Source organism: Podarcis bocagei (assembly GCF_964188305.1).
Source record: "Podarcis bocagei genome assembly, chromosome: 4".
NCBI lineage: Eukaryota > Metazoa > Chordata > Lepidosauria > Squamata > Lacertidae > Podarcis > Podarcis bocagei.
The window spans coordinates 89929201-89955565 of NC_138128.1; the positions used below are offsets into that span (position 1 = coordinate 89929201).

Here is a 26365-nt window from a genome sequence, read left to right on the forward strand (position 1 = left end):
CCTGTTCTCCCCGCCGCCCGGGGCGGGAAGCGCAAGGCAAGAGATGGGACAGGAGCAGAGCCAGCCCAGCCACCAGACGAGGCACCGGGGAGCACCAGACGGACGCCAGGGACCCCGCTTCCGCGGGCGGGCAAGGTGGGCAAAGAGAGTCCCGGGAGGATGGGGGCTTTTCTCCTTGGGGTTTTCCCTGCTGCGTTGTCCTCCCCCCATCCCACCCCGCCACCTCCATCCCCCGTCTCTAAGGGACGCGTTTGCGCATTAGCACCCTCTTCCCCCTTCGCTTCAATGTTAACTCATCTCCCAGGGGCGCTTCCAAGCCGGGAAAGTGAGGGGGGTCTGGGCTCAATGTTTGTTGTTGTTTAGTCGTGTCTGACTCTTCGTGACCCCCTGGACCAGAGCATGCCAGGCACTTCCACTGCCTCCCGCAGTTTGGTCAAACTCATGCTGGTAGCTTCGAGAACACTGTCCAACCATCTTGTCCTCTGTCGTCCCCTTCTCCTTGTGCCCTCCATCTTTCCCAACATCAGGGTCTTTTCCAGGGAGTCTTCTCTTCTCATGAGGTGGCCAAAGTATTGGAGCCTAAGCTTCACGATCTGTCCTTCCAGTGAGCACTCAGGGCTGATTTCCTTCAGGATGGAGAGGTTTGATCTTCTTGCAGTCCATGGGACTCTCAAGAGTCTCCTCCAGCACCATAATTCAAAAGCGTACTTTGAAATATTTCAGCGATCGCAAACAGGACCTTGGCGGCAGGTTTGGCTTTTTCTAGTTCGCGCGACCGGTGTGCGTGGAGGTTGTACGACGACGCCGTCGAGCGATGGTCCTTTCTGGCTTGCTTGCGCCCCGGAAGGCTCTGTGACCTCGCCTCCAGCAGTTGACACCCCATCTTTCCCTTTCCCCTTGCTTCCCACCAAGGGCGCTTCCTGGGTAGGATCTAATCACTGCCTGGCAAATGTAGCTACGAGTCTTTTAATCGTAGCCCTGCGTTGGGTGAAAGGTCTTTGCGTTGCGGGGGGTTGGACTAGATGACTCTTGGGGTCCCTGGAGACTCCGCAGTGCTATGATTCTAAATTCTGGTTGTGCAACTGCCCTTGATGAGGAGGCCTTGTGCAATAAATAAACCAGTTGCCCTGAAAGATTTGGTGATTACAACAGGGATGTGGAAATGCGCTGGTTAATGCAATGGAGGTGACTGCTGCTTGGCTCAGCTTCTTTCCCTAATCTCCTGGCAAACAAAGCAAGGATGGATGCTCTACCACCCAGTCTTTCGGAAGCTGAAAAATTGTGCAACCCTGCTCTTGTGCTACCCAGGAGAAGGAGATGAACATGGAGGCAGCAGACACTGCTCCTGCAGCAGCCACCTCTGCTCCTTGCTTGCACAGGCAGGGCTACAGAGGCAGTGTGGCGCAGTGGCTAAAATGTTGGAACCAGGACCTGGGAGGCAAAAGTCCAAATTCCTATTCAGCCGTGAAATCCACTGGGTGACCTTGGGCTGTCTCTCGGTCCAAACTACCTTAAAGGGTTGTTTTGAGCATAAAACTGGGGAGGGGAAGAAGAGTTTGGATTTGATATCCCGCTTTATCACTACCTGAAGGAGTCTCAAAGCGGCTAACAGTCTCCTTTCCCTTCCCTCCCCCACAACAAACACTCTGTGAGGTGAGTGGGGCTGAGAGACTTCAGAGAAGTGTGACTGGCCCAAGGTCACCCAGCAGCTGCATGTGGAGGAGCGGGGAATCGAACCTGGTTCACCAGATTACGAGTCTACCGCTCTTAACCACTACACCACACTGTCTCTCCAGAAGATCTGTGTAAGGTGCCCTGAGCTCTTTGGAGGAAAGGCAGGATAAAAATTTGAGGATAATTATAAGAAAGGCCCAGCTGGGAGCTGGAACAGCAGCAGCAGCTGTGCTCACCTGTCAGCTCCCTCTGGGCAGGAACGCTGGGTCCATCTCATTCTGAGAGTCTGTGGCGAAGTGAGGGGAGGCAGCTGCTTCTTTGAACAGCCACTTACCTGCTTAGGGTAGGAGATGGCGCTGCTGGTTTGCTGGGAGGGAGGGCGCAGTAACCCAGCGGCAACTAGACAAGATTTGGTGCCAGCAGTTGCCAGTCTGACAGGGACAACTGCTAATCCTGTCCCTGCCCCATAGGGCAGCCTCAGGTAAAGGAGGCTACCTGAGCCTGTAATGACTGTATGGAAGAAGGAATATCGTGCAAGGCAGGGGTGGGCAGCCTGTAGCCTTCAGCCTGAGTTTGGGGTCTTCAGCCTGGCTTTGGCCGTTCAGACCTCTGGCACGAGAAACCTGCTTTTCCTCTTGTGGCCTGCTAGACAGGAAGGTGACGGGTAACGAGACAGAGGAGGTGGCAGATTGATGGGTGTCTTTCCCTGCCCCCACAACAGATGATCCCTGAGGGAACGTGGCCCCTAACAGATGGAGATTGCCCATCCCTGGCCCTAGAGTGGTTGGACCAATTTAAAAATCACAAGGAAGCAAATTAGCTCAGTTGGTTAGAGCACGGTGCTGATAATGTCAAGGTTGCAGGTTTGATCCCTGCATGGGACAGCTGAATATTCCCGCATTGCGTGGGGTTGGACTAGATGATCCTCAGGGTCCCTTCCAACTCTACAAACCTATGATTCTAAATTTAATATAGGAGTGACTGCCCTTTGCTTTTGTTTTAGAAGGCATTGTAGGAAAATGTGCCACTGGTACAGGACAGGGTAGGAGACCCGTCTTCAATACAGCTGCAGCCTTAAGATGGGGCCGGCCCTGTCATGAGGCAGAGGGAGGTAGCTGCCTCAGGAGGCAAATGCTGACAGGTGGGGAGAAGGCAGAGCTCTGTGTGTGTGACCTGGTCTGCCTTGAACCCCCTGAGATAGCCGGCTGCCTTCAGAGGCAGTGGTGGATGCTGTTGTGCTGCCAGCAAAGTAAGATTCATCAGCTAGTCTGCTTGGCTCTTGTCCACAGAATGGGAGGGACTGCCATCTTGTCCTTTGCCTCAGGCGGCGAAAGTTCTTGGATTAGGCCCGCGGCAGCCCTGCATGCACTTATCAGGCAGTCAGCCCTTTTGAACGCAATGGGACTGTTAAAGAAACCCAGACTAGAAAGAGAAGCTGCTGAATTGCAACTCATTACCAAACTTAAAACCATGGAGAGACCTGGTCTGAACAAAGACATTGGATTCTTATCTCATTATACGTGACTAAGCCATTTCTCACCTTCTCACCCATTGCCTTTTCCTGTAAGACCTATTACAGTCGTTAAGAGTCGTCAACAGGCTCATCTCTGCTATCTGCCAATCTCCCATTCCCACCACCCTTCTGAGTAATACCCCTCCCCACCTTCTCACTATATAGAAGGGTCTGGCAACTTCTGTTTCAGTGTATCTGAAGAAGTGTGCATGCACACGAAAGCTCATACCAAGAAATAACTTAGTTGGTCTTTAAGGTGCTACTGGAAGGGATTTTTTTTATTTTGATTATAGAAACCCAGAGTTACTTGTTGTGAGGGGGGTATTGTGAGTGGATGCAAGGTCTTTTCAACAATGGTACCACTTTATGAAATCCTTTCCCCAAGTTTTTCTGATACTTTCTTCTTCTTCTTTTCGGTGCCAGGTGAAAACCATTTAATTTGCCAAAGGTGTGTTTTTTTTTAAAAAAAAGATCTGTCTAAGAGCAGTGGACTCTTAATCTGGTGAACCGGGTTCGCTTCCCCGCTCCTCCACATGCAGCTGCTGGGTGACCTTGGGCCAGTCACACTTCTCTGAAGTCTCTCAGCCCCACTCACCTCACAGAGTGTTTGTTGTGGGGGAGGAAGGGAAAGGAGAATGTTAGCCGCTTTGAGACTCCTTAAAGGGAATGAAAGGTGGGATATCAAATCCAAACTCTTCTTCTTCAGCTTAAAAAAAAATTCTGTGCTGTGTTCCTCCGCACCATGTTCCGCTGTTTTCATTATTGTAAACCTCCCTAAAATCCCTAGAGCTGTAGAGTTGGAAGGGACACCAAGAGTCATCTAGTCCAACCCTCCAGCAAGGCGTAGCTCCCTGAGAGCTTTGGGGAGAAGAGCAGCCAGTACTCTTTTTAAGCTAACCTTAAAAAAGAAGAAGAAAGAAATAGATAAAAACACGCAATAGCATTGGGGACGCATAAACTGTTGAGTGATGTTGCATGTGCTTCCCATGTGCGCCACATCCCACTCAGCCTGAAGTTTGAGTGTGTCTAGTAGAAAAGACTGGAAGTTGCCCAAAACCTTGTTGGAACAAAGCCTCAGCAGTCCCTTCTGGCTCCAGCACCAACTCAGGGATAGGGAAATTCATGCCATTCCATACCCTCCAACATTTCGCCAATGAAAATAGGGGCATCCTAAGGAAAAGCAGGACATTACTGGATGAAATCAGAAACCGGGACGGTTTCTCTAAATCAGGGATGTCCCTGGAAAACAGGGAGACTTGGAGGGTCTTCTATCCCAGTATTGTTGGACTCCAGTTCCCATCAGTTTCAGCTAGCAAGGCCAATCGATGGTAAGGGAAGATGGTGAGCAACACCTGCGGAAGGGACACAGGCTCCCTATCTGTGCACTAATTGGACAGACGAATCTTTGGGTGCCCCTAGACTGCTATTCTGGGGTGGGATTCAGTCACATAGCCATAAGTGCAGGTTGTTCATTTACAGTTCATTGGGATCAAAAGACCAGACTCATGGGCATAGACAGGATTTACCTTGTGGAACACTCTCCCATCAAATGTCAAACAGATAAAACATCTATTTGACTTTGAGAAGACATCTGAAGGCAGGCTTCTTACAAGAAGTTGTTAACAGTTGATGTTTTATTGTGTTTTTAATGTTTTGTTGGGAGCTGCCAAGAGTGGCTGGGGCAACCCAGTCAGATGGGCGGCTAATATTGTTATGATTATGATTATTTTATTTAGAGGGTGTGCCCCGCCCGCGACTGGGAAAGCAAGGTAATGCAGTACCTGACTTCTGTTAGCTTGGCTGTCAAAACCTGTGGCTGCCAGTATTAATCAAGATAGTAGAAAACACTGGAGGAATATTGCTTCATCAGCGTATGTGGTCATATTCCACTATCTCTTGGGAGTGGGATTATTATATTCTCAGGAGTATTCTGAAAAAGTGACGCCTTTCTTGCTCTGACTAAATAATCTTGGTGTGGAAGTCTGTCAAAAGCCTGTTTAAACGATGAAATGTCCTAATCAGCTTTCTCACTGCTGGCTATAATTACCTAAGTAGGTGTCACAACTCGGCATTGGATTGGGTGTGCCTAATGGAGTTCTTATACCTTTCGTCTGCTTGGCTCAAAACGTGCCAAAGTCTGAGCTGGCATTGTCTCTGCTCATTGCATAATAGGCCGGAGAGAAAGTAATTCAAAAGAAAGTCAAGTGAAACCTTGTGTTTGCTACTCTTCGCCTGGAGTCTGCTAGCCTGCACCTTCTGAATTTTTGAACTGGGCAAAACCCTATTCTTACTCTGGAACCTCAGGCTGGTGAGGCAAATGTGCCACTCTGTACCTCTCTCAGCTTGGCCCCCACAACCAGTGGCGTAGCGTGGGGGGTGCCAGGGGTGCCGGCCGCACCGGGCGCAACATTTGGGGGGGCGCGTTTGGCCGGCCCCCCTGGAGGAAGCGGGAACCTCTCCAAGTCGCTGCGGGAGGAGGTCTCTCCGCCCCACCGCCAGCCTTCGGAAGGCTGCTCTGAAGCCTGGCGGCGGGAGGAGGGCTCTCCGCCCCACCGCCAGCCTTCGGAAGGCTGCTCCGAAGCCTGGCGGCGGGAGGAGGGCTCTCCGCCCCACCGCCAGCCTTCGGAAGGCTCCTCCGAAGCCTGGCAGTGGGGCGGAGAGACCTTCTCCCCGCGCCAGCCTTCGGATGGCTGTCCTGAAGACTTGTGGTGGGAGCAGTGGCGTAGCATGGGGGGTGCAGGGGGACCTGCCGCACGGGTGCAACATCTGGGGGGGGGGCACGGAAGAGACTCAAGTGCTAAAATCCACGGGTTAGGGGGCGCAAATTACTTGCCTTGCCCCGGGTGCTGAGAACCCACGCTACGCCACTGCTCACAACACTACACAACTCACAATTCCTTCACCAGCTGCTCCCACTCTCCCCAGGACACATTCCTTGCCAGCCCTGCTTTGCACCCTCCTGGCTGAAATGTGCCTTTGAACTCTGATAATGCCTGCCTGCAAGTTTCTGTAGAAACTAGCCTGCCATACAAAATTAACATTGATGTTTGCTGTTCCACCCACTTTTGCCTGTGGCCCCCGGAAAGTTGCCCAGAAGCAAAGGTGGCCCTTGAGATTCCAAAGGGTTCCTCACGCAACTTCTGGAGAGATATCCAGATGCTTTTCCTTAGCATTTTTCTCATGTCAAACTCTGCCCACTGTGGCTTTTGTCATCAGTTAAAAACTGCCATCTTGATCGGGAACAGTTGGAAAGCAATTAGTGCTCCCCTTTTGGTTTCAGATAGTACAGGGTTTCTCAGACTTGGGGCTCCAGCTGTTTTTGGACTACAGTTGCCTCATCCCTGACCACTGGTCTTGATAGCTAGGGATGGTGGGAGTTGTAGTCCATCGACAGTTGGAGACCCAAGTTTGGGAAATTCTGACATAGCACATGGGTAGATAAGTCTGAAAAAGCCCCAGACACAAATTTCCACAGCCCTCTAGCAGGTATGGTGCCTTTCATTTGCCAGAAGTAATGTATTTAGCGTTAACTCCGGAAATGTATACTCAATTCTGACCAAATTAAGCCTCCTGATGTATATTTTTCTCTCAGCAGTTTAGTTTGGTCTCTGCCACCTTGGATCTGGACTGTTTTAACACACTAGCAACACATCCTGTGGAATTCTATCTGTGATATTTTATCTACACAATCAGAATGGATTTCAGGAACCAAAAGGTCATATTGGCCCCAAAATGGACACTAGGCGTTCTGTTTTGGCAACTGTAACCGTGGTTTAAGGAGCCATTTGGCCCCTAGCTTATATATCTGAGTTTCTAACATTGCTGGAGGGCAATACTGCTTAAAAATCTCTGCCTACCACCTAGGCAACACAGTATTGTTCATTCTAAGAAAAGACAGGTGGAATTCCTATATAGAAAGGAAAATCTGCGCCTCTCCCAAAGTTGGCGGACTACAACTCCCATCATCTCTGACCACTGGCTATGCTGACTGGGACTGATGGGAGTTGGTGTCCCGCAACGCTGGGAGGACCACAGATTCTGTTATACAGCATATTAGGGAAGCGTTGCATCAACAGAGCAATTCAACTACCAGGTTACCCAACTTCCAACTACAGGTTTCAACTCGGAGATGATTCTTCTCCACTGTTTTCTTCTTTTAGACAAGGGTTCTTTTTTCAAGTCCCTCTGACCCAGGGAAACTTTTCTGGCCAGATTTGTTCCAGGGCCTTCTTGGAGAGATCTCAGAAGCTCACCCACAACACAAGGCAAAGTGGCATAGGCAGTTTCTGGGCACCGTGCTGCAGGGGCCACCACAACAGTGCTTTGAAAGGGGGTGCGAGAGGCAGCTGGCACTGAATTTTAGCATTACACAGGGTGTCGCTGAAATTTGAGAGCCCAAAGTCCACTGCTGAATATTACACCTTCTTTCTCTTCCAGGGGAGCCTCCGTATCTGTTGAGCATCTTTATGTTATTATTTAGACAGTTTCTATACCAGCTGCTGTAGAACTTTGCTCCAAAGCAAACCTGAAAGAACTGCCACAAAAAAAATACACAATCATCTTCTTCTCCTCTTCTTTGGCGATCACTTGTAGCTGAGTAAGATTGTCTTCCATGAACACGGTTTTAACAGTGAGTCCGTAAGTGACTGTGGAGGCCAATTCTGGATCCACACATCCTTCCACAGTGGGGACATTGGTTTCTGGGCGGGAGTTGATCATGGTGTGGATTTGCCAAGCATGCCTTCCTCTTAGCACGTTTCTTCCTTGCGTCCTGAGTTTGAGTGTCTTCAAAGCCATTTATAAGTGGTCCATGTTTCACAAGCATACAGTAAGGTTGGTAGTACAATAGCTTTGTAAACAAGCATTTTAGTTTCCCTGCGAATGTCCCGGTCCTCAAACACTCTGCACTTCAATCAGAAGAAAGCTGCAATCACAGAGCTCAGGCGATGCTGGATTTCGGCATCAGTGTTGGCCCTTGTGGAAAGATAACTGCCTAGGTAGGAGAAGTGATCGACATTTTCCAACGTTACACTATTGAGTTGGATGTATGGCACTGCAGAGGGGTTATTTTGTACTTGTTGGTGCAGCACTTTGTTTTTTTGGATGTTGAGTGATAGGCCATGCTTTTCGTAAGCTTCTGCAAAGATATTAGGATGGTTTGGAGGTCATCCTCTGAGCATGCGCACACTACGTTGTCATCAGCATACTGAAGCTCTATGATGGAAGTTATAGTAACCTTACTCTTCACTTTCAGCCTCCTCAGATTGAAGAGCTTTCCATCTATTTGATACATGATTTCTACTCCGGTGGGGAGTTTCCCTTCGACAAAGTGTAGGATCATGGCAATGAAAATAATGAATAGAGTTGGGGCAATAACACAACCCTGTTTAACACCTGATCCCACTGTGAATGGTTCACTTTGAGAGCCATTGTTATCTGCAATTGTTGCTGTCATATTATCATGGAGGAGTCGAATGATGTTTACAAATTTATCTGGGCAGCCAATTTTCAGAAGGACAGTCCACAGGGCATTACGATTTACAGTGTCGAAAGCCTTAGTCAGGTGAATAAAACCATATACAGGGGTTGGTTTTGCTCTCTGCATTTTTCTTGAAGCTGTCGAGCGGTGAAAATCATGTCCACTGTCCCCCTAGAAGACCGAAAACCATTTTGGGATTCAGGAAGGGTCACCTTGGATATTGTTAAGAGATGGTTAGCGAAGATCCTTGCAAGAATTTTGCTGGCTGCAGCTAACATAGAGATGCCTCAATAGTTTCCACAAACAGTTCTGTCACCTTTTTAAAAGAGATTGATAATTTTGGCATTACTAAAGTCTGCTGGGATCTCTTCTCTTTCCCATATTTTTTGGATGAGCTTACTAAGTTGTTGTGTAAGTTCAATTCCGCCCACTTTGAAGATTTCAGCAGGTATCCCATCAGGTCCACTGGCTTTGCTGTTTTTCATTTGGTTAATAGCTGTACACAACTCTCCCAGATTTGGAGATACTGCAAGCTCATCTCTAACTTGTTTTTGCGGAATTTGAGAGAGGATCTCAGAGGCTACGGGGGAGTTGTGGTTAAGGAGATGTTGGTAATGTTCATTCCAGCGCAGTGCAATAGCTTCTTTATATTTTAGAAGTGTGATACCATCTGCTGAGCATAGAGGGCATATGCCATGATTTATTGGCCCATCGATGGTCTTTGTGGCTTTAAAGAAACTTTGTGCATCATGAGTGTCGGCTAAATGCTGGATCTCTTGAGCTTTTTTTATCCTCCAGGCGTTTTTTAGTTCTCTGGTTTTTCTTTGAACCTCAGCCTTAGCATTGGCATAGGTTTTTTTCTTAGTGGCACAGTTTCTATCTCTTTGCCAAATCTGAATGGCCTTCCTTTTCTTGTCAATCATGCGTTCAATCTCACTGTCATTCTCATCAAACCAGCCCTGGTGTTTCTTGGTTTGGTATCCAATAGTTTGTTCATAGGCTGCAATAATGGATATTTTTAGCTTGGTTCAGTGTTCCTCAATGTTATCAGGGAATTCTGAAAGCAGATGGTCCTTAAGAGTCGTTTGGAAGCAATCCCGCTTAAGGGGATCTTGAAGGGCTTGAGTGTTCATTTTGTGTCTTGGTTCACTAAGTACTGATACGCATATAGTTGAGGAGATTTCACCCCTCCCATACCCAAGAATCTCCTGATGATCTCCTGATGGTCTCTGCTGACTCTCCAGAGAGGAGGAGGCGTGTCCTGCCTATCTACTTATTCTGCCCAGCAACATGTCTGTGTGTGTGAGTGAGAGTCAGTCAGCCAGTGTATCGGAGAAAGTGAGAGTGTTAGAGATTCTAGAGATAAGATTGCTGCTAAGTGCAGCTGCAGACTCTCAGTATAGCATTGATTTATGCTTAGAATATTCAGCTCTGTATATAGTTTTGTATCGTAGTTGTAGTTACAGAATAAAAGGAAGATATTCTACAGAGCTGCTCTCCGAGTGGTTTATACTCTGCAAGACTCTGCAAAACTCTGCTGCGCAACGACTGTATTATTGAGACAGTGAATCCGGTGCTCTCAGCTCTGAGCTGTGAGTCCACAGCACTGTGACCGTTTCCTGTGAGAAGGAGGTCTCTGGCGGTGCTTCCCAGCTCGCCTAGCCCAGTCGGGGTTGAGGTACATGAGTCCAGTTGGCGCACTGGCTGTAGGGAGATGCTGACAATAGTAATATCAGTTATGTCACCTTCTGATGTGCACATGCACTCAGTAACCCCTTGCTTCCTAGCTAATGCCCAGGATCCCACCCAAGCACCCTAGAGGAGGAGGAGGAGGAGGAGGAGTTTGGATTTAATATCCCCCTTTATCACTACCCTAAGGAGTCTCAAAGCGGCTAACATTCTCCTTTCCCTTCCTCCCCCACAACACACACTCTGTGAGGTGAGTGAGGCTGAGAGACTTCAGAGAAGTGTGACTAGCCCAAGGTCACCCAGCAGCTACAGGTGTAGGAGCGGGGAAGCGAACCCGGTTCACCAGATTACGAGTCCACCGCTCTTAACCACTACTCCACACTGGCTCTCACCTACAGCCTCAACAAACTCACTGATCATCCCGCTGCCCCCCCAAAAAATTGCATTGAGGAAGGTGCACTCTAGGCTTCCCTTTACAACAGGCACCGAGGTTCATGGAGTTTCTGCAAACTGCCCATTCAGCACTGAACCAGCGGCACACCCAGTTGTTCCAGGCTGCAGCAGGCAGGGTTGGGTGACTTTCCCAGGGAGTCCAGAAGATGGCAAATAGGACACCCCTCCACTCACAGCTCTTTCTCTGCACACAGCTCCTCTTCCAGCCCCCTTCCTCTGTTTCTCTTATCGCTCTTCTCTTCTGCAACAACTAAACGATTGCCTGTATGTGCTCCAGAGACCGCAGCAGAGAAGGACTCCTTATTCAGGCTAATGATACACAAATGCCTGTGCTTTGTCATCTTCTCTGGAGTCATGTTTCTCACCTACCTTTCCAGGTAGATGCTGCTGGAACGAACACCAGAACAGCAAGTGGGTGGGAGCAAAAAGAGGCTGGTATAATTCAGTGGCTTGTCTTGAAATCTGGAGGAGAACTCAGGGTGGAAACGCCTCATATTGAGAGCAAGCTTGGTGATTTCAAGCCTGATGTCTGTTGACAACAACAACAACAACAACAACAACAACAACAACAACAACAACAACAAATTTTATTTATATCCCGCCCTCCCCAGCCGAAGCCGGGCTCAGGGCGGCTAACAACACTAAAATAGTGCAACATTATAAAAACATTATAAAAATTAATTCAAATCAAAATTGATGGCAACCATTAGGCTAAAGTTCTGTGAAGATTGCCAAAGGAGAGAGTCAGGCTGCGCCCTGACCAAAGGCCTGGTGGAACAGCTCTGTCTTGCAGGCCCTGCGGAAAGATGTCAAGTCCCACAGGGCCCTGGTCTCTTGTGACGTAGCGTTCCACCAGATCGGAGCCACAGCCGAAAAAGCCCTGGCTCTAGTTGAGGCCAGCCTAACCTCTCTGTGGCCTGGGACCTTCAAGATGTTTTTATTTGAAGACCGTAAGTTCCTCTGTGGGGCATACCAGGAGAGGCAGTCCTGTAGGTACGAGGGTGCTAGGCCGTATAGGGCTTTGAAGGTTAAAACCAGCACCTTAAACCTGATCCTGTACTCCACCGGGAGCCAGTGCAGCTGGTATAGCACCGGGTGAATGTGATCTCGCAGCGAAGACCCCCGTAATGGCATCTCTTGTTCGGTCTGGGACTTGCAGTGTTTGAATTAATGATAAGATACAGTGGTACCTCGCAAGACGAATGCCTCGCAAGACAAAAAACTCGCTAGACGAAAGGTTTTTTCGTCCGCGATTTGCCTCGCAAGACGAATTTCCCTATGGGCTTGCTTCGCAAGACGAAAACGTCTTGCGACTTTGTTAAGCCGTTTAAACCGTGCTTCGCAAGACGGAAAATTCGCTAGACGGCAAAAATTGCGGAACGAATTAATTTCGTCTTGCGGGGCACCACTGTATTGGAAATGTGGGACTGGAGGAAGAGGAGAGGACCTCTGCAAGTGTATGTTTACATATTTAGTAGAGTTGGCGCCGATTGCACTAAAAGCAGTTGCATAGCTTCCTTAAATATGTAGATTACCTTGTGCTGAATGCATTCCAAACAGGTTTCTGTTTTAAAATAACTGCTTACTATGGAATCAGGTTAGACTTGGTTAGACCTTATTTTGCATGTTAACAAAATGCATAATGATGTTCCACCACCATCGCAATATGCTGATCTTTGGAACTGATAGTGCTTCTGAACTGTTGCAGTAGCTTTGTATATTTAATATATGTGCTCTTATACGAAACAAATAATTGAAAAAGAAAAGAGTGAATGAAGGTGACACAAAGTGGGCATAAACATGGGGGCATCTCCACCAAATCCTGGGGAGGACCAACTGCCATAATTTCCCAAGTCCTTTATAAAAGGCTGTTGAAATATACTCGGAGTTGAGTGTGGATTTCATGCTCTTTACTCAGCTCATAGTAGTGAGGAATGAAAGTTTCCCCAAAATATCTGCTTTATATACATTATTTACACAATGGGTCGCACGTGATTGGCTAATTCTGGGATTCTCCTGTAGGCCAATCCAGTTGCGGATTCACTTCCACCTGGAGCTGGATTGGGTGGCTCCTGCGGACCAATCATACCGCTGCATTGTTCTAGGACCAATCAGACTGCTGCGTTCTGGACCCTATTGTTCTAGAACCAATCAGACTGCTGCACTCTGAATCCTATTGTTCTAGGACCAATCAGACTGCTGCTTTTTGGATCCTATTCAATTCAGTACATAACACCCGTATAACTTTACTATGGGAAAATGTATTTCTGATCTTCCCAAGCTGAGGAACATTTAGTTTTCTTTAGTTGATATATCTTTCCTGGTCAAACAGGAAGGTTTCTTCAGGCTTTCCTGTGGAGGCATCGCCTCAGAGCTACTCTGCAAAGGTGCACAAGCAAATGCTCCAGTACTTGTAGTTTGCACCGAACCTTCTCAGACCTGAAATTATGCCTGTAACCAAGCCTAAGCCTATCATAACTTTGGTAACTCACACCTGACTCCAGGGCTGGGATCCAGGCTGGCTGGGGGTTGATGGGAGATGCAGTTGACAACCTGAGGGAGGGCGCCATGTTGGCTGTCCCCACCTCCTCTTCATTCTTGTCCCCCTTTTTTCCTTGTCTCAACTTTTACATGGAAAGCCCATTAGGGTTTGAAATTCACCAGGCGCATTTTGCACCTGGCTATCGTTGGATCTGGACTGTTTCCATGCACTAATACCCCATCCTGTAGAATTAATAATAATACAGTGGTACCTCAGGTTAAGTACTTTATTCGTTCCGGAGGTCCGTACTTAACCTGAAACTGTTCTTAACCTGAAGCACCACTTTAGCTAATGGGGCCTCATGCTGCTGCGCCGCCACCACTGCACAATTTCTGTTCTCATCCTGAAGCAAAGTTCTTAACCTGAAGCACTATTTCTGGGTTAGCAGAGTCTGTAACCTGAAGCGTATATCTGTAACTGAAGCGTATGTAACCTGAAGCGTATGTAACCCAAGGTACCACTGTAATAATAAATTTTATTTATATCCCGCCCTCCCCAGCCAAGACCGGGCTCAGGGCGGCTAACACCAGATATAAAACAATTGATTAAAATACAACTTAAAAACAAGATTAAAATACAACACTAAAATGCAGCCTCATTTCAGTAGAAGCTCAAATCAAAAACTTTTGGGGAATAAAAACATCAAATCTTCACCAAGGCCAACTATCCAGACTGGTCCTATGTGGGCCAGAAAAAAAAGCCAGGGAAGTCCCCACAGAAGGGGAAAGGAAAGAGGGGGAGGGGATCAAGTTGATTCCAAGCCAAAGGCCAGGTGGAACAACTCTGTCTTACAGGCCCTGTGGAAAGAAATCAGATCCTGCAGGGCCCTGGTCTCATGAGACAGAGCGTTCCACCAGGCCGGAACCAGTGTTGAAAATTCTATCAGTTATATTTTACCTGCCCAATCAGAAGCAATTTCAGGAACTAAAATGCTTTTTCTGTGCAGCCTGAGCAGGAGCAGTGAACGACGTTACAGTTCATTGTTGTCGCTTGTCCTTCTTTACCCTGCCGTGGTGCCCTGCTCAAAGTTGTGGAGAATATTCTTACGTTATGAATGGTCCATGTTGTCATTAGGAAAAAGAGGTTGGAATAGGCTCCTATGACCCTGGTTCAAGTGACTTTTCTTCTTTAAGTTCTCAGAGCTATTAACCTCGCTCAAGGTGGTCCTCTGAACTAGCCAGGTGTTTAACTGAGAATCAATCACAGTCAGTCCATCATTTGAAAAATAAGGCATGGGGGCCATCTTGCCCCAAAATGGCAACTAGACTTTCTGTTTTGGCAGCTGAAACTCTGGTAAAATGCTAGGCACACTGTTGGTTCTGCACATCTGTATGCATATATATAAAAAATGCACAGAACTGCAGTTTCTGCGATCAAACACTTTGATTTGCATTACACTAAGTAAGGTAAGGTAAAGGTAAAGGGACCCCTGACCATTAGGTCCAGTCGTGACCGACTCTGGGGTTGTGGCGCTCATCTCACTTTATTGGCTGAGGAAGCCGGCGTACAGCTTCCAGGTTATGTGGCCAGCATGACTAAGCCGCTTCTGGCGAACCAGAACAGTGCACGGAAACGCCGTTTACCTTCCCGCTAGAGCGGTACCTATTTATCTAATTGCATTTTGACCTGCTTTCGAACTGCTAGGTTGGCAGGAGCAGGGACCGAGCAACGGGAGCTCACCCCATCGCAGGGATTCGAACCGCCAACCTTCTGATCAGCAAGTCCTAGGCTCTGTGGTTTAACCCACAGCGCCACCCGCGTAGAAATGCATTTAATTTGCTCTGCTTCCTCCACACCTGGCCCGCACTGTGATCCCTTCCCGACTTGCACTACTAAAGGATGAGGACTAACTCTTACTCTTTCTCTGCAGCAATTGACATGAAGCATTGCCTACACCTTGTGGCCGCCCTCTTTGCTGCAGTAGCCATTTGCATACTTCCTTGCCACAGTGCCAAAGTCCTGCTGGTGCCCACCATCGTCTTTGACAGCCACCTGCATAACTTTGTACGGGTAGCAGAAGCGTTAAGCAGCCGGGGTCACGATGCCGTCCTCCTCCTTCACAAAGGTCGAGTCGTGGAGCCTTTTCCCCGGGGCTACAGAGTGCAAGATTACCAAGGGGTCTTCAGCACGGAAAGCGCCGATGACTGGCTGCAGGAGTTGCTGAAGCGAGTGTTTGAGGGGAAGATGACCTCCATGCAGCTCTTTTCCATCCTGGAGAAATACCTGGAGAACTGTGACTTGATACTGGGAAACAAAATCCTCATGCAGCAACTTCAGAGTGAGGACTTTGACTTGGTCTTGATCGATCCCAACGAAATGTGTGGCTTCATTGTCGCCCACGTCCTAGGTGTAAAATATGTGGCGCTCTCTACTGGCTTTTGGTTTCCTGCTGAGATTGGAGCCACTTCACCTGTGGCCTACGTCCCCGAATTTAACTCCCTGATGACTGATCAGATGGGCTTTTTCGGCCGGACTTGGAACATCGTGGTTTTCATCATCTCTCGTGTAGGCACCAGGCTGTTCATCATGCCCAAATTTGACCACCTAATGGCAAAACATGGGGTGGCGCCACAGAAATCCATGCTGGAGCTTATCCAGGGCTCGAGCCTCTTTTTCCTGTGCAACGAAGTGGTGCTTGACTTCCCACGACCTTTGCTTCCCCATGTGATTTTCACCGGGGGGATTCTCACAGAGCCTGCCAAGCCTCTCCCAGAAGTAAGTAAATGGAACGCGATACACCCAGTGGCAGATTTATGGTATGTGGGTGGGTGGATGTGGGGCATTCGTTCACCTAAATCAATGTGAATTCCTGCAAGAAGAAGGGTGTATGCAGAAAAGGTGATAACATTTCCTCCTTTGTGCTACCCACTCCCCAAAATGGCCTGGAACAGTCCCTGCGGTGGGTCATACAGAGGGAAAAGGTGATGGTGATAATCATGCCTGCAATGGGTGTCCCCCCCCAAAAAAAGTGATAATAATTATGATGGTGATAAGGACTCTGCACTCTGCAAACAATTGGGGAGCAATCTGGGAAAAGCTGATAATATCGACAACGCCTTTGCACTGGCATCTTCCCCCACCCCCCAAAAAGAACCCAACAAATTGAGAACAATCAGGAAATAAATGATGGTGCGACCTCAGCACTGAGTTCCCCCCCGCCTCCCAAAAAACAAAACCTGGGAACAATCAGAGGAAATGTGATGCTGCTAATGATGCCTTTGCCCTGGGCTGCATGCACACATACAGATATGCGCCAACAACTTAGGAATAACTGCTGCTGTGTGGCAGGCATCCAAAACAAGAGGATGCCACATCCTCCCATCACCCTCATATTCAGCTGTGTGTGTTGGGATGTGGAGGGAATTGCGGGAATCGCCCATCACTCATTTTGCTGCCTGCCACATGGCTGGCAGGCAGCAAAATGAGTGATGGGTGATTTCCGCAATTCCCTTCACATCCCAACATACACATTTTTTTAAAAAAAGTAGCTGCCTGCCGACAGCTTCCTGTGGATGGATGGTAGCAAAACAAAACAAGTGGAGCAGATCCTAAGCATCTTCCTCCACTGCTCCGCACACACATTCCCCCAAAACACTTCCATGACCAGAGCAGCTGCTCCCTGTCTGCTCCACGAAGCCACTGAGCAGCAAAGCAAAGAGAAGGCAAACAGGCCCCAGCATTCCACCTCCAGTGTAGACAGCTCCCTGCACATTAAACTTTGAAATTCTCTTTCTAGAAGGGCTAAAGACTTCCTTTTAAAAAAAGAAAAAGCTCAGAGTCTGAAGCCCCTGCTGGCATGTGTCCTGGTGCAAGGTGCTCTACATGGGGCTACCTTTGAAGGTGACTCGGAAACTACAACTAATCCAGAATGCAGCATCTAGACTGGTGACTGGGAGTGACCGCCGAGACCACATAACACATAACCTGGGCTGCATGCAGACATGCACACTAAAGGATCTTCACTGGCTCCCAGTACGTTTCCAGGCACAATTCAAAGTGTCGGTGCTGATCTTAAAAACCCTAAACGACCTTGGCCCAGTATTCCTGAAGGAGCATCTCCACCCCCATCATTCAGCCCAGACACTAAGGTCCTCCTAAGGGTCTTCTGCTGGTTCCCTGACTGTGAGAAGCGAAGTTACAGAGAACCAGGCAGAGGGCCTTTTCAGTAGTGGCGCCCTCCCTGTGGACCACCCTCCCTTCAGATATCAAGGAGATAAAGAACTACACAACTTTTAGAAGACACCTGAAGGCAGCCCTGTATTGGGAAGTTTTAAATGTTTGATGTCTTATTATGTTTTCATATACCGTATTTTTTGCTCTATATTTTTTGCTCTTTTTCCCTCCTAAAAAGTAAAGGGAAATGTGTGTGCATCTTATGGAGTGAATGCAGGCTGCACAGCTATCCCAGAAGCCAGAACAGCAAGAGGGACTGCTGCTTTCACTGCACAGCGATCCCTCTTGCTGTTCTGGCTTCTCAGATTCTGAGATTCAGAATATTTTTTTTCTTGTTTTCCTCCTCTAAAAACTAGGTGCGTCTTGTGGTCTGGTGCGTCTTATAGAGCGAAAAATACGGTACAGTGGTGCCTTGCAAGATGAAAAGAATCCGTTCTGTGATTCTCTTCGTCTAGCGTTTTTTTGTCTTGCAAAGCAAGCCCATTGACGGATTAGCGGATTAGCGCTATTAGCGGCTTTTAGTGGCTTTTAGCGGCTTATCGGCTTATCGGATCAGCTGATAAGTGGCTTAGCGGCTTAGAAAAAGGGGGGGAAAGGGAAAAAAACCCGCAGGAACTCGCAAGACATTTTCGTCTTGCGAAGCAAGCCCATAGGAGATTCGTTTTGCGAAGCACCTCCAAAATGGAAAACTCTTTCGTCTAGCGAGTTTCCCGTCTTGTGAGGCATTTGTCTTGCAGGGCACCACTGTATGCTGTAAGCTGCCCAGAGTGGATGAGGAAACCCAGGCAGTTGGGCAGGGTATAATTAATAAATTACTATTACTCCAATTGCACCATTGCAAATATAGACCTGTTAGGGTTAGGGTTACTTATCCCTCACAGCTCTGACTTCATTCATTGCTTAAATTGCTGGCAGGTGACTCATTTAACAAAGAATTGCTTAGACATTGTAGAGTTGGAAGGGACCTCGAGGGTCTCTGAGTCCCAACCCACTGCAGTGCAGGAATCAGCGGTGTGCAGTGAAATTTTTCTTAGAGGAACAGTTAGGGCCAGAGGCGCCAGCTTGCGAGGGCGATTGGGGAGGAGGAATGTCCCAATGTTGCACAGGTGAGCATCGCACCTCCCTAAGCTTGGGAGAAGCTTCCCGGGCTTTGGGAAGGAGGCACCAGGCTTTAATTGAAACGTAAAGCAGTGCACAGGGATGAGTAATAAAACCATAGAATTGTAGAGTTGGAAAGGAGCCCTGAGGATCTTCTGTTCCAACCCCTTGCAGGAATATGCAGCTGTCCCGTTTGGGGATCGAACCTGCAACCTTGGCATTATCAACACCATGCTCTAACCAATGAGTGCAGTAGTTGAATTTTCTGTCACTGTTCAGGTCACTTTCCAGTTTATGGAAGGTGACTTTCTGCAGCAAGGGAACCACCTCCTGTCCCCTGCAAGTGCCTCTGAGTCTTTGAGGAACCTGATTTTCCAGAGTTACGTAATGTGTCGGAGCATCAGACACCCAACTTCAGGCCTGCCTAGAGTTGCGACGTGACCTGAATTGCAGCAGGAATGGAGCCAGCACATTCATCCCCACAACCCTCCCCCCCCCCACACCATCAAATATTAAGTAAACATTATTTTGCCACGACATGGATGCTTTGTGTGAGCAAGGGAGACCCGGGTAACAAGTGGTTTTAAATAAGAATTGTCCCGCGATTCCTTTCCTCTGATATTCTTTCAGTGCAGAGAGGTTTCTGAGTTTGGTGCTTTTCAGAGCCCTGGCGAAGAGGAAGCTAGTTTTGCGGCGTCTGCTGTCTGCAAGGATGGGGATCCCAACTGCTTTGCCAGAATTCCTGGCAGGCCACCATGTATGGTCTTACCTGGGCTTCTATTCTCAGCTGAATGGTTTGAAGTCTCCCATCCAAATACTAACCAGGCCTGACCCTGCTTAGCTTCCGAGACCAGGCACATTCAGGGTAGTGCAGCCATAGACCTGAAGGGCTTGAAGCGAGAAAGCTTGATATTGCTCTGATGTGAAAAGCTGGGGGTGCTTTTATACGTGCAGGGCCTGCGTCTCTGGATGGAAGCCGCAGATGCTGGTGTCGTCGTGGTCTCCTTTGGAATCGGTATACGAGTGCTGCCAAAAGACCTGGTGGAAAAGATGGCCGGGGCGTTTGCTCGCCTTCCCCAGAAGGTTGTGTGGAGGTAACACCCGTTATTTCGTGATCCGTAACTGCACTGTGCTTGTGGACAGCCACAAAGCAGAGGGATGGCTCTGCACTGCCGTGGATTCGTGGAATCTGCCCCAGATCCCAGATAAATGGGGGCCATGTTCTAGAGGGGCAGAACCGATCTGGACACCCCATCAGGCTGCCTTTCCCCCCTTTTCTCTGCCTTCGGCATTTTGCTGCCTCGGGGAAAGGCCAAGATGGTGCTGCGCATACAGAAGGCAATTGGACTGTCAGTTGGACCTTAACACCAAAGCTATTAATGGGAAGCCAATTGCACCTGAATAGGGTGGCAGAATAGTTATGGGGGTACAGGGTGGGCTCACACAGCTCCATCTGCCACCAGCAGGGGCCTCAGGAGGAACAGTTGTGGGGGGCTGTCACAACTGCTTCCTAGTATCTCCCCCCCCCTTTGAGGAGGTCATCTCACTCTCCCAAAGGTCCAGCCCTTCAGATGAGAGTCGTCATAGACATCAAGGACCAGGCTGTTTGAGAATGCACCCAGACACAGTAACTGCCCCTTCCACCTGCCAAAGAGCACCCTCGCGTGATTCTGTGCGCGTTTACTCAGAAACAAGTCCCTCTGGGTTCAGGCAGATTTGCTCTAAAGGAAGTGTTTATCTTCCTTCCTATACAGTGGTACCTCGGAAGTCGAACGGAACCCGTTCCGGAAGTCCGTTCAACTTCCAGAACATTCAGAAACCAAGACGCAGCTTCTGATTGGCTGCAGGAAGCTCCTGCAGCCAATCAGAAGCTGTGCCGGACGTTCAGGCTCCAAAGAACGTTCACAAACCGGAACACTCACTTTGCGGTGTTCGGGAACCAAAACGTTTGACTCGCAAGGCGTTTGTCAACCAAAGTATGACTGTACCTGTTTGGCACACTCCTGCCACCACCGGTGTTCCCAGGAAAGCTGCTCTAAGTGGGATTCTCCTCCCAACATTTAACACAGCTGGGTTGCTTTCTCAAGCAGCTGGAGGGATGGTGTTCTTTGCCGTTGGAGTGGAGCAAACAAGAGAAAGTGTTTGTGTGTGCACTCTGGCCAGAGAGACCAAGAGGTAGCATATAAAGGTAAAGGTAAAGGGACCCCTGACCATTAGGTCCAGTCGTGGCCGACTCTGGGGTTGCGGTGCTCATCTTACTTTATTGGCCGAGGGAGCCAGCGTACAGCTTCCAGGTCATATGGCCAGCATGACTAAGCCGCTTCTGGCAAACCAGAGCAGCAACCAGAGCAGCACACGGAAACACCGTTTACCTTCCTGCCAGAGCGGTACCTACTTATCTACTTGCACTTTGACGTGCTTACGAACTGTTAGGTTGGCAGGAGCAGGGACCGAGCAATGGGAGCTCACCCCGTCATGGGGATTTCAATCGCAAATTGAGACCAAGAGGTAGCATACAGCTGGTTGCAATTTACCCCTAAATCTTTAGTTGCAGTCAACTGGTATTTACTTATCTTGTCGGTACCCACGTTTGAGATATCTTATTTCTGCCAACCGTAAAAGCGGCTAGGGTAAGGTCTTGGTACGGGACATGGGAGAAGGGTTAAGTGGTTATTATATTTTAGACAGCATTTTTTTTTAATACAGAACCTGCACGTAATTGGCACTTTCACCCTATGTATTATTACATCACACACTATGTATTGTTAAACGTTTATCGTTTCCTCTCATTCTCCCCTGAGTTCAGGTGGGAAGGAACTTATTTTAAGTGACGGATCTTTTGCTGTCCCCCTCCCACTGTCCTTTGGCAGATACTCTGGTCAGAAGCCATATAACTTGGGTGAAAACACACTGATGATGGATTGGCTGCCTCAAAACGATCTGCTCGGTAAGTGAAAAGGGATCAGCCAAACGAGGGGGTTGGACTAGATGGCCCTTGGGAGTCCCTTTCAACTCTACCATTCTATGATTCAATGAGAGCAAGTTACTTTTCCTTGCCCGGAAGGAGAAAGCAAACCGTGCCCTTCTCCCTCCATACCCTATGTGAATAAATGAACTGCTTCAATGTCTTTTCCAGTCTTGGATAACTGGCAAAGCTAATGGGTTTTTGTTTTTGTTTTCTCCCATAACATTGCTGGTCCAGGATACCTGAATTGATTTAAGACCATAGTTGAGCATAAATCTCCCCTCCTTTCAGCCAAATGCCAGTGATTTGTGCTTTAAAAAAAGCTATGTGCTTAAGGGGGCAGATAGCAGAGCAGCTGATGTTTATTTAGTTTGGCCTTTGGGTGTTACAGTGCCCTCTTCAGATTTTGGAAACCTCCTCCTCCTCCTCCTCCTCCTCCTCCTTCTTCTTCTTCTTCCTCCTCCTCCTCCTCTTCTTCTTCTCCTTCTCCTCCTTCTGCTTGGCCCTGTATAGTGGGTTTTCTTTGTAACCCAAATAGATCTATTTATTTTTTCATAAAAGTATTTTTAGACTTCCTTTTTGACCCTAACAAGGATCACATGAAAGCTCACCAGTTTGCTGCTCAAACATTCAGGTATTGCCGTACAGTGGTACCTTGGGTTAAGTACTTAATTCATTCTGGAGGTCCGTTCTTAACCAGAAACTGTTCTTAACCTGAAGCACCCCTTTAGCTAATGGGGCCTCCTCCTGCTGCTGCGCCGCCGGAGCACGATTTCTGTTCTCATCCTGAAGCAAAGTTCTTAACCTGAAGCACCATTTCTGGGTTAGCAGAGTGTGTAACTTGAAGCGTATGTAACCTGAAGCGTATGTAACCTGAAGTGTATGTAACCCGAGGTACCACTGTATGGCTATAGCAGTCACCAGCCTGTATCATCAGATATTAGGAGAGCTTTCATAAATAATAATCTGATTAAAGAGCCTTTTAATAAGGATGTGCCAGTGATTTTAGGACCTCCCTATAATGGGATGGATTCAGCTTCCGATCAGCCATGCATAGATATCAATACCGTTTTTAAAAGTATCTAGTTAGACAGTGTAAATCAGATGTGTCCACACCATCATTTGCCAACTCGGGGCTCTCTAGATAGTTTGGACTACAACTTCCATCAGCCCCAGCCAACATGGTTAATGGCCAGGGATGATGGGAATTGTAGTATAGCAACATCCAGCAGGCGCCAGGTTTCAAAGACTGTTCTACACTTACAGCAGTGGAATGGCTTGATTGGGGCTGGAATTCAAGGCAACTGCTAGTAAGGTAAAATAAGGACACAAAACCAGCCGTGCAAACTTTTGTTAATCTTCACAGGGAGCACAATACCTTAATCAGGAGTGAAAAGCACTGGTCGTGGTTGAGTTTAAGTGCTGGAATTAACAAGAGAACTTTGCGGTGATTGCATTGTGGCCAATGCTTTTTGGGGAAAGAGGGAGAGCTGTGGGGGGAGGGTGTCAACCCTTGTGTGGAAAAACTTCAACTTGCATAACTTGGGATGCAACGAAATGTTGCCTGTAAACATATTGATAGGATAAGTTCAACTGTCAGTAACGCAAGTGGTTAAGATTTAAGCGTTATATTTCCAATCAGTACAAAGGGCAATAGCAATCTTCCTTCAAATTACAAATTAGTCTGTGGGATGTTGTAACGCAGCCATATGACAGAGAACCATAGAATATGATGTCAGTCCTTTGTAAAATTGAGGCCCGTGCAATAGATTTTTCAGAGGAATGTCCTAGTTTTGGAATTGACTGATCTAACTTAGACAAATGTTTGGCTCCCTTTCATCTAATTACGGTAATTATAAAACTAGACTGCATCTGTCAATCCAATTTCAGCACAATTTGCAGAAAACATTTAATGACAAATTTCTACAGTCCTAATCTCGGTGGACCTAATGGTCAGGGGTCCCTTTACCTTTTTTAAATCTCAGTGGATGGTTGTCAGCTAAGCTTTCCTCAGAGAAAACCATTGAAATTAATAGTATTAAGTTAGTTGTGCCTCTTAATTTCAATGGGTCTACTACTCTGAATAGCTTGAGTACCTCATACCGAGTCAGAAAACTACATAATAGATGGTGTTTAGCAGATTTGGTAATTCAAGTAGATATTATGGAAGCGAGCTTTTAACATTGCTCAATTTCTGTTGCAGGCCACCCCAGTGTGAAAGTCCTTGTGAGTCACTGTGGCATGAACAGTATATTTGAAGCCATTTACCACGGGATTCCAGTTGTGGGCTTCCCTTTCTACGGCGACCAGTTTGATATTATGACGCGAATTCAGGCGAAAGGGATGGGTATCCTCGTGGACTGGGGCCGGGTGACGGAAGACAGCCTCTACCAAACTCTGTCCGCAGTAACGACTAACCCAAGGTAAGTCAGACTATTAGTAGCCTTATTCAGAGAAGAGCAAAGGAGTGAATCTTTGGTTACTGCATTAAAGAACTGCAAGAGCGGCTCTATAGATAAGTTACTTTCTGTTTTAGCCCCGCCCCCTTTACCTTCTCTCAAAGAACCCTGGGAACTGTGGTCTGTTAAGGGCGCAGAGTTGTAAGGAGACCCCTATTCCCTTCACAGAACTACAGTTCCCAGGGTGGTCTAACAGTCAATCCCTCCCCAAAGGGTACTCTAGAAATTATAGCTGTGAGGTGACTTGGGGCCTCTGACTAACAACTCTGACTTTTAGGAGACTACATTTCCCATGGTTGTTGGGTTTTTGCGGGGTTGGGGAGGGGGTAGCCATGGCTGTTCAAAATGGTATGATATTGTTTTTACATACCAGTAGTGGTGATGAGGCCTATGGTTCTGTGACAGTGAATGAACCACGCACTTTATTTCTGCAGTTATATGGAGCACTACTCAAAGACACACCCACACACCCTGCGACTCAATTAACTGTTTTTGAGAGAGGCACTCAATTTGCATGTTTGCTTCTCTGTCTCATGGATTCAGTTGATATAGATGTTGGGATACTGCCAGGACGATAAAGTCCATCATGGCCCCAAGCCGTCTGCCGGACGATCCATCGATCTCTCGTAGGCACGCAGTATCAACGATTAGTGACATGAGTCTCTAGAAAATAGCCCAACATCTAGAGCTCATGCACACTCTGTCAGCAGATAATGCACAGCCAAAAGTTGCACTCAGGAGAGCATTATTTACAAGCTTTATTCAGCGTTGATCAGAACAGAGAAAGACATGACTGCCTGCGTCAGTGTCTCCAGCACAGAGAGAGAAACGAAAGCAATAGCAAACATAAACATCCTGTGAACAGGACATGCGCAGACTCTGACTCACAAAGCCTGCTCCCTTTTAAGGTGGAACGGAAATACCCTAACAATAGACAGATTATTCTGTGGGTGGGTGCAGGCACCAGGAGAGCCTGTAGCGCTGTAGTGAATTGGCCAGGTACCAGTAGATGCCTCTGCTGAAGAGATACAAGTTTGTCATGGAGGAATCTGGGAAATATGCAGATGAATTCTATGGTGTCCTGTCCCGGTCCTCAGGAGGAGCCCGTGGGATGCAGCAAACCAGGCCACTTGCTGCAGCCACAGCACTGTGGAGATCTCCGAGTGAGCCACATGCTTGAAGGAGGGCCTAAGGTGAGCTGAGGCCATTTGAGCCTCTGCTTCCAGTCCACCTCTCCTGGGCTTTGCCTCCTTTGTTGGACAACATTGCTAATACTCTGGCTTGAAGATGGACACTTGACCTTCGCCCTCGGGCCTCCTGCCTGGTGTGCTTCTTGCACCACTGGACTGCAAAGCTCTTCACACCCAGGGGAAGGTCTCTGTGAAAGTCCAGGCCACAGTTCTATGGGTGCCGGGGCTGTGGAACCAAATTCCTGCCTCGGTTTCAGTGGTGGTCCTCTAGCTTCTGATTTAGTGTCCTGGTCCTTGTTGGACTCCAGGATAATGACTGATGGATCCTTTGTGCCGTTGAGTCCTGGCAAGATTTGGTAACGTAGCAATCAGTGGGGGACACATCATTCTCCTAGCATTATTGTTGACGTTCCTCTTTTGCAGTTTCTCCAAGGTTGCCAAGAAGATCTCAGAAATCCACCTGGACAAGCCCATTCCTCCCCTCAACCGGACAGTCTACTGGCTGGAGTACGTCCTTCGCCATGATGGAGCTCCATTCCTCCGCCCGGCCCTCTACAAACTTTCCTTTTACGAGTATTACTGCTTGGATATTTTGGCGGTGCTGCTGCTGTTTGTGGGAGCCATCATCTATGTTGTCTTCAGGCTGAGCTTGCGGTACAGAAGGTCCGACGTCAACCCAGCACACCTGAATGGCCACGTTTTGAATGGGCACGTCTTGGAAGGGAAGAAAGTGCAGTAGGACTTGGCCCTGATCTGAGTAGACTGTGCCTCTCTGAATAGAATAGATAAGGGCGGTGATAAGGCCAAAAATGGATAGGGCTGGACTTTGTGGGAGCTTTGAGATGGGATCTAAGTCTGTGAAATGCTGGAGAGGAGAACATCCTCTTTGCCATTCTCCCATGCTATGTAAGATGGTGAGGAGAGAGCAGAGATTACGCTTTTTAGAGTGAGCGAGTAGCTGTGGAATGCCACTGCCCCATATTGTGTAAGGATAAAGGGAGCTCCTTTATTATTCTTGCAAGGAACCTGAAAAGTGATGCTTTAAAAGTTTGTTTCAGACGGCTGCTACTCCTCAGCTTTCCTTGGCACACCGCACTCTTGCCTTTGTGTGATACTGCATCGTTGTTGTT

General features: G+C 48.0%; 1 protein-coding gene across 1 annotated transcript; it reads left to right on the forward strand.

Annotated features, from left to right (window-relative positions):
• Positions 1–26365, forward strand: LOC308585718 (2-hydroxyacylsphingosine 1-beta-galactosyltransferase-like). Its single transcript, XM_081191736.1, has 6 exons — positions 1–135; positions 15221–16065; positions 19576–19715; positions 21492–21568; positions 23790–24009; positions 25659–26365. The coding sequence occupies exons 2-6, from the start codon at positions 15229–15231 to the stop codon at positions 25972–25974; spliced, it is 1590 nt and encodes a 529-aa protein (XP_081047862.1). The 5' UTR covers positions 1–135; positions 15221–15228; the 3' UTR covers positions 25975–26365.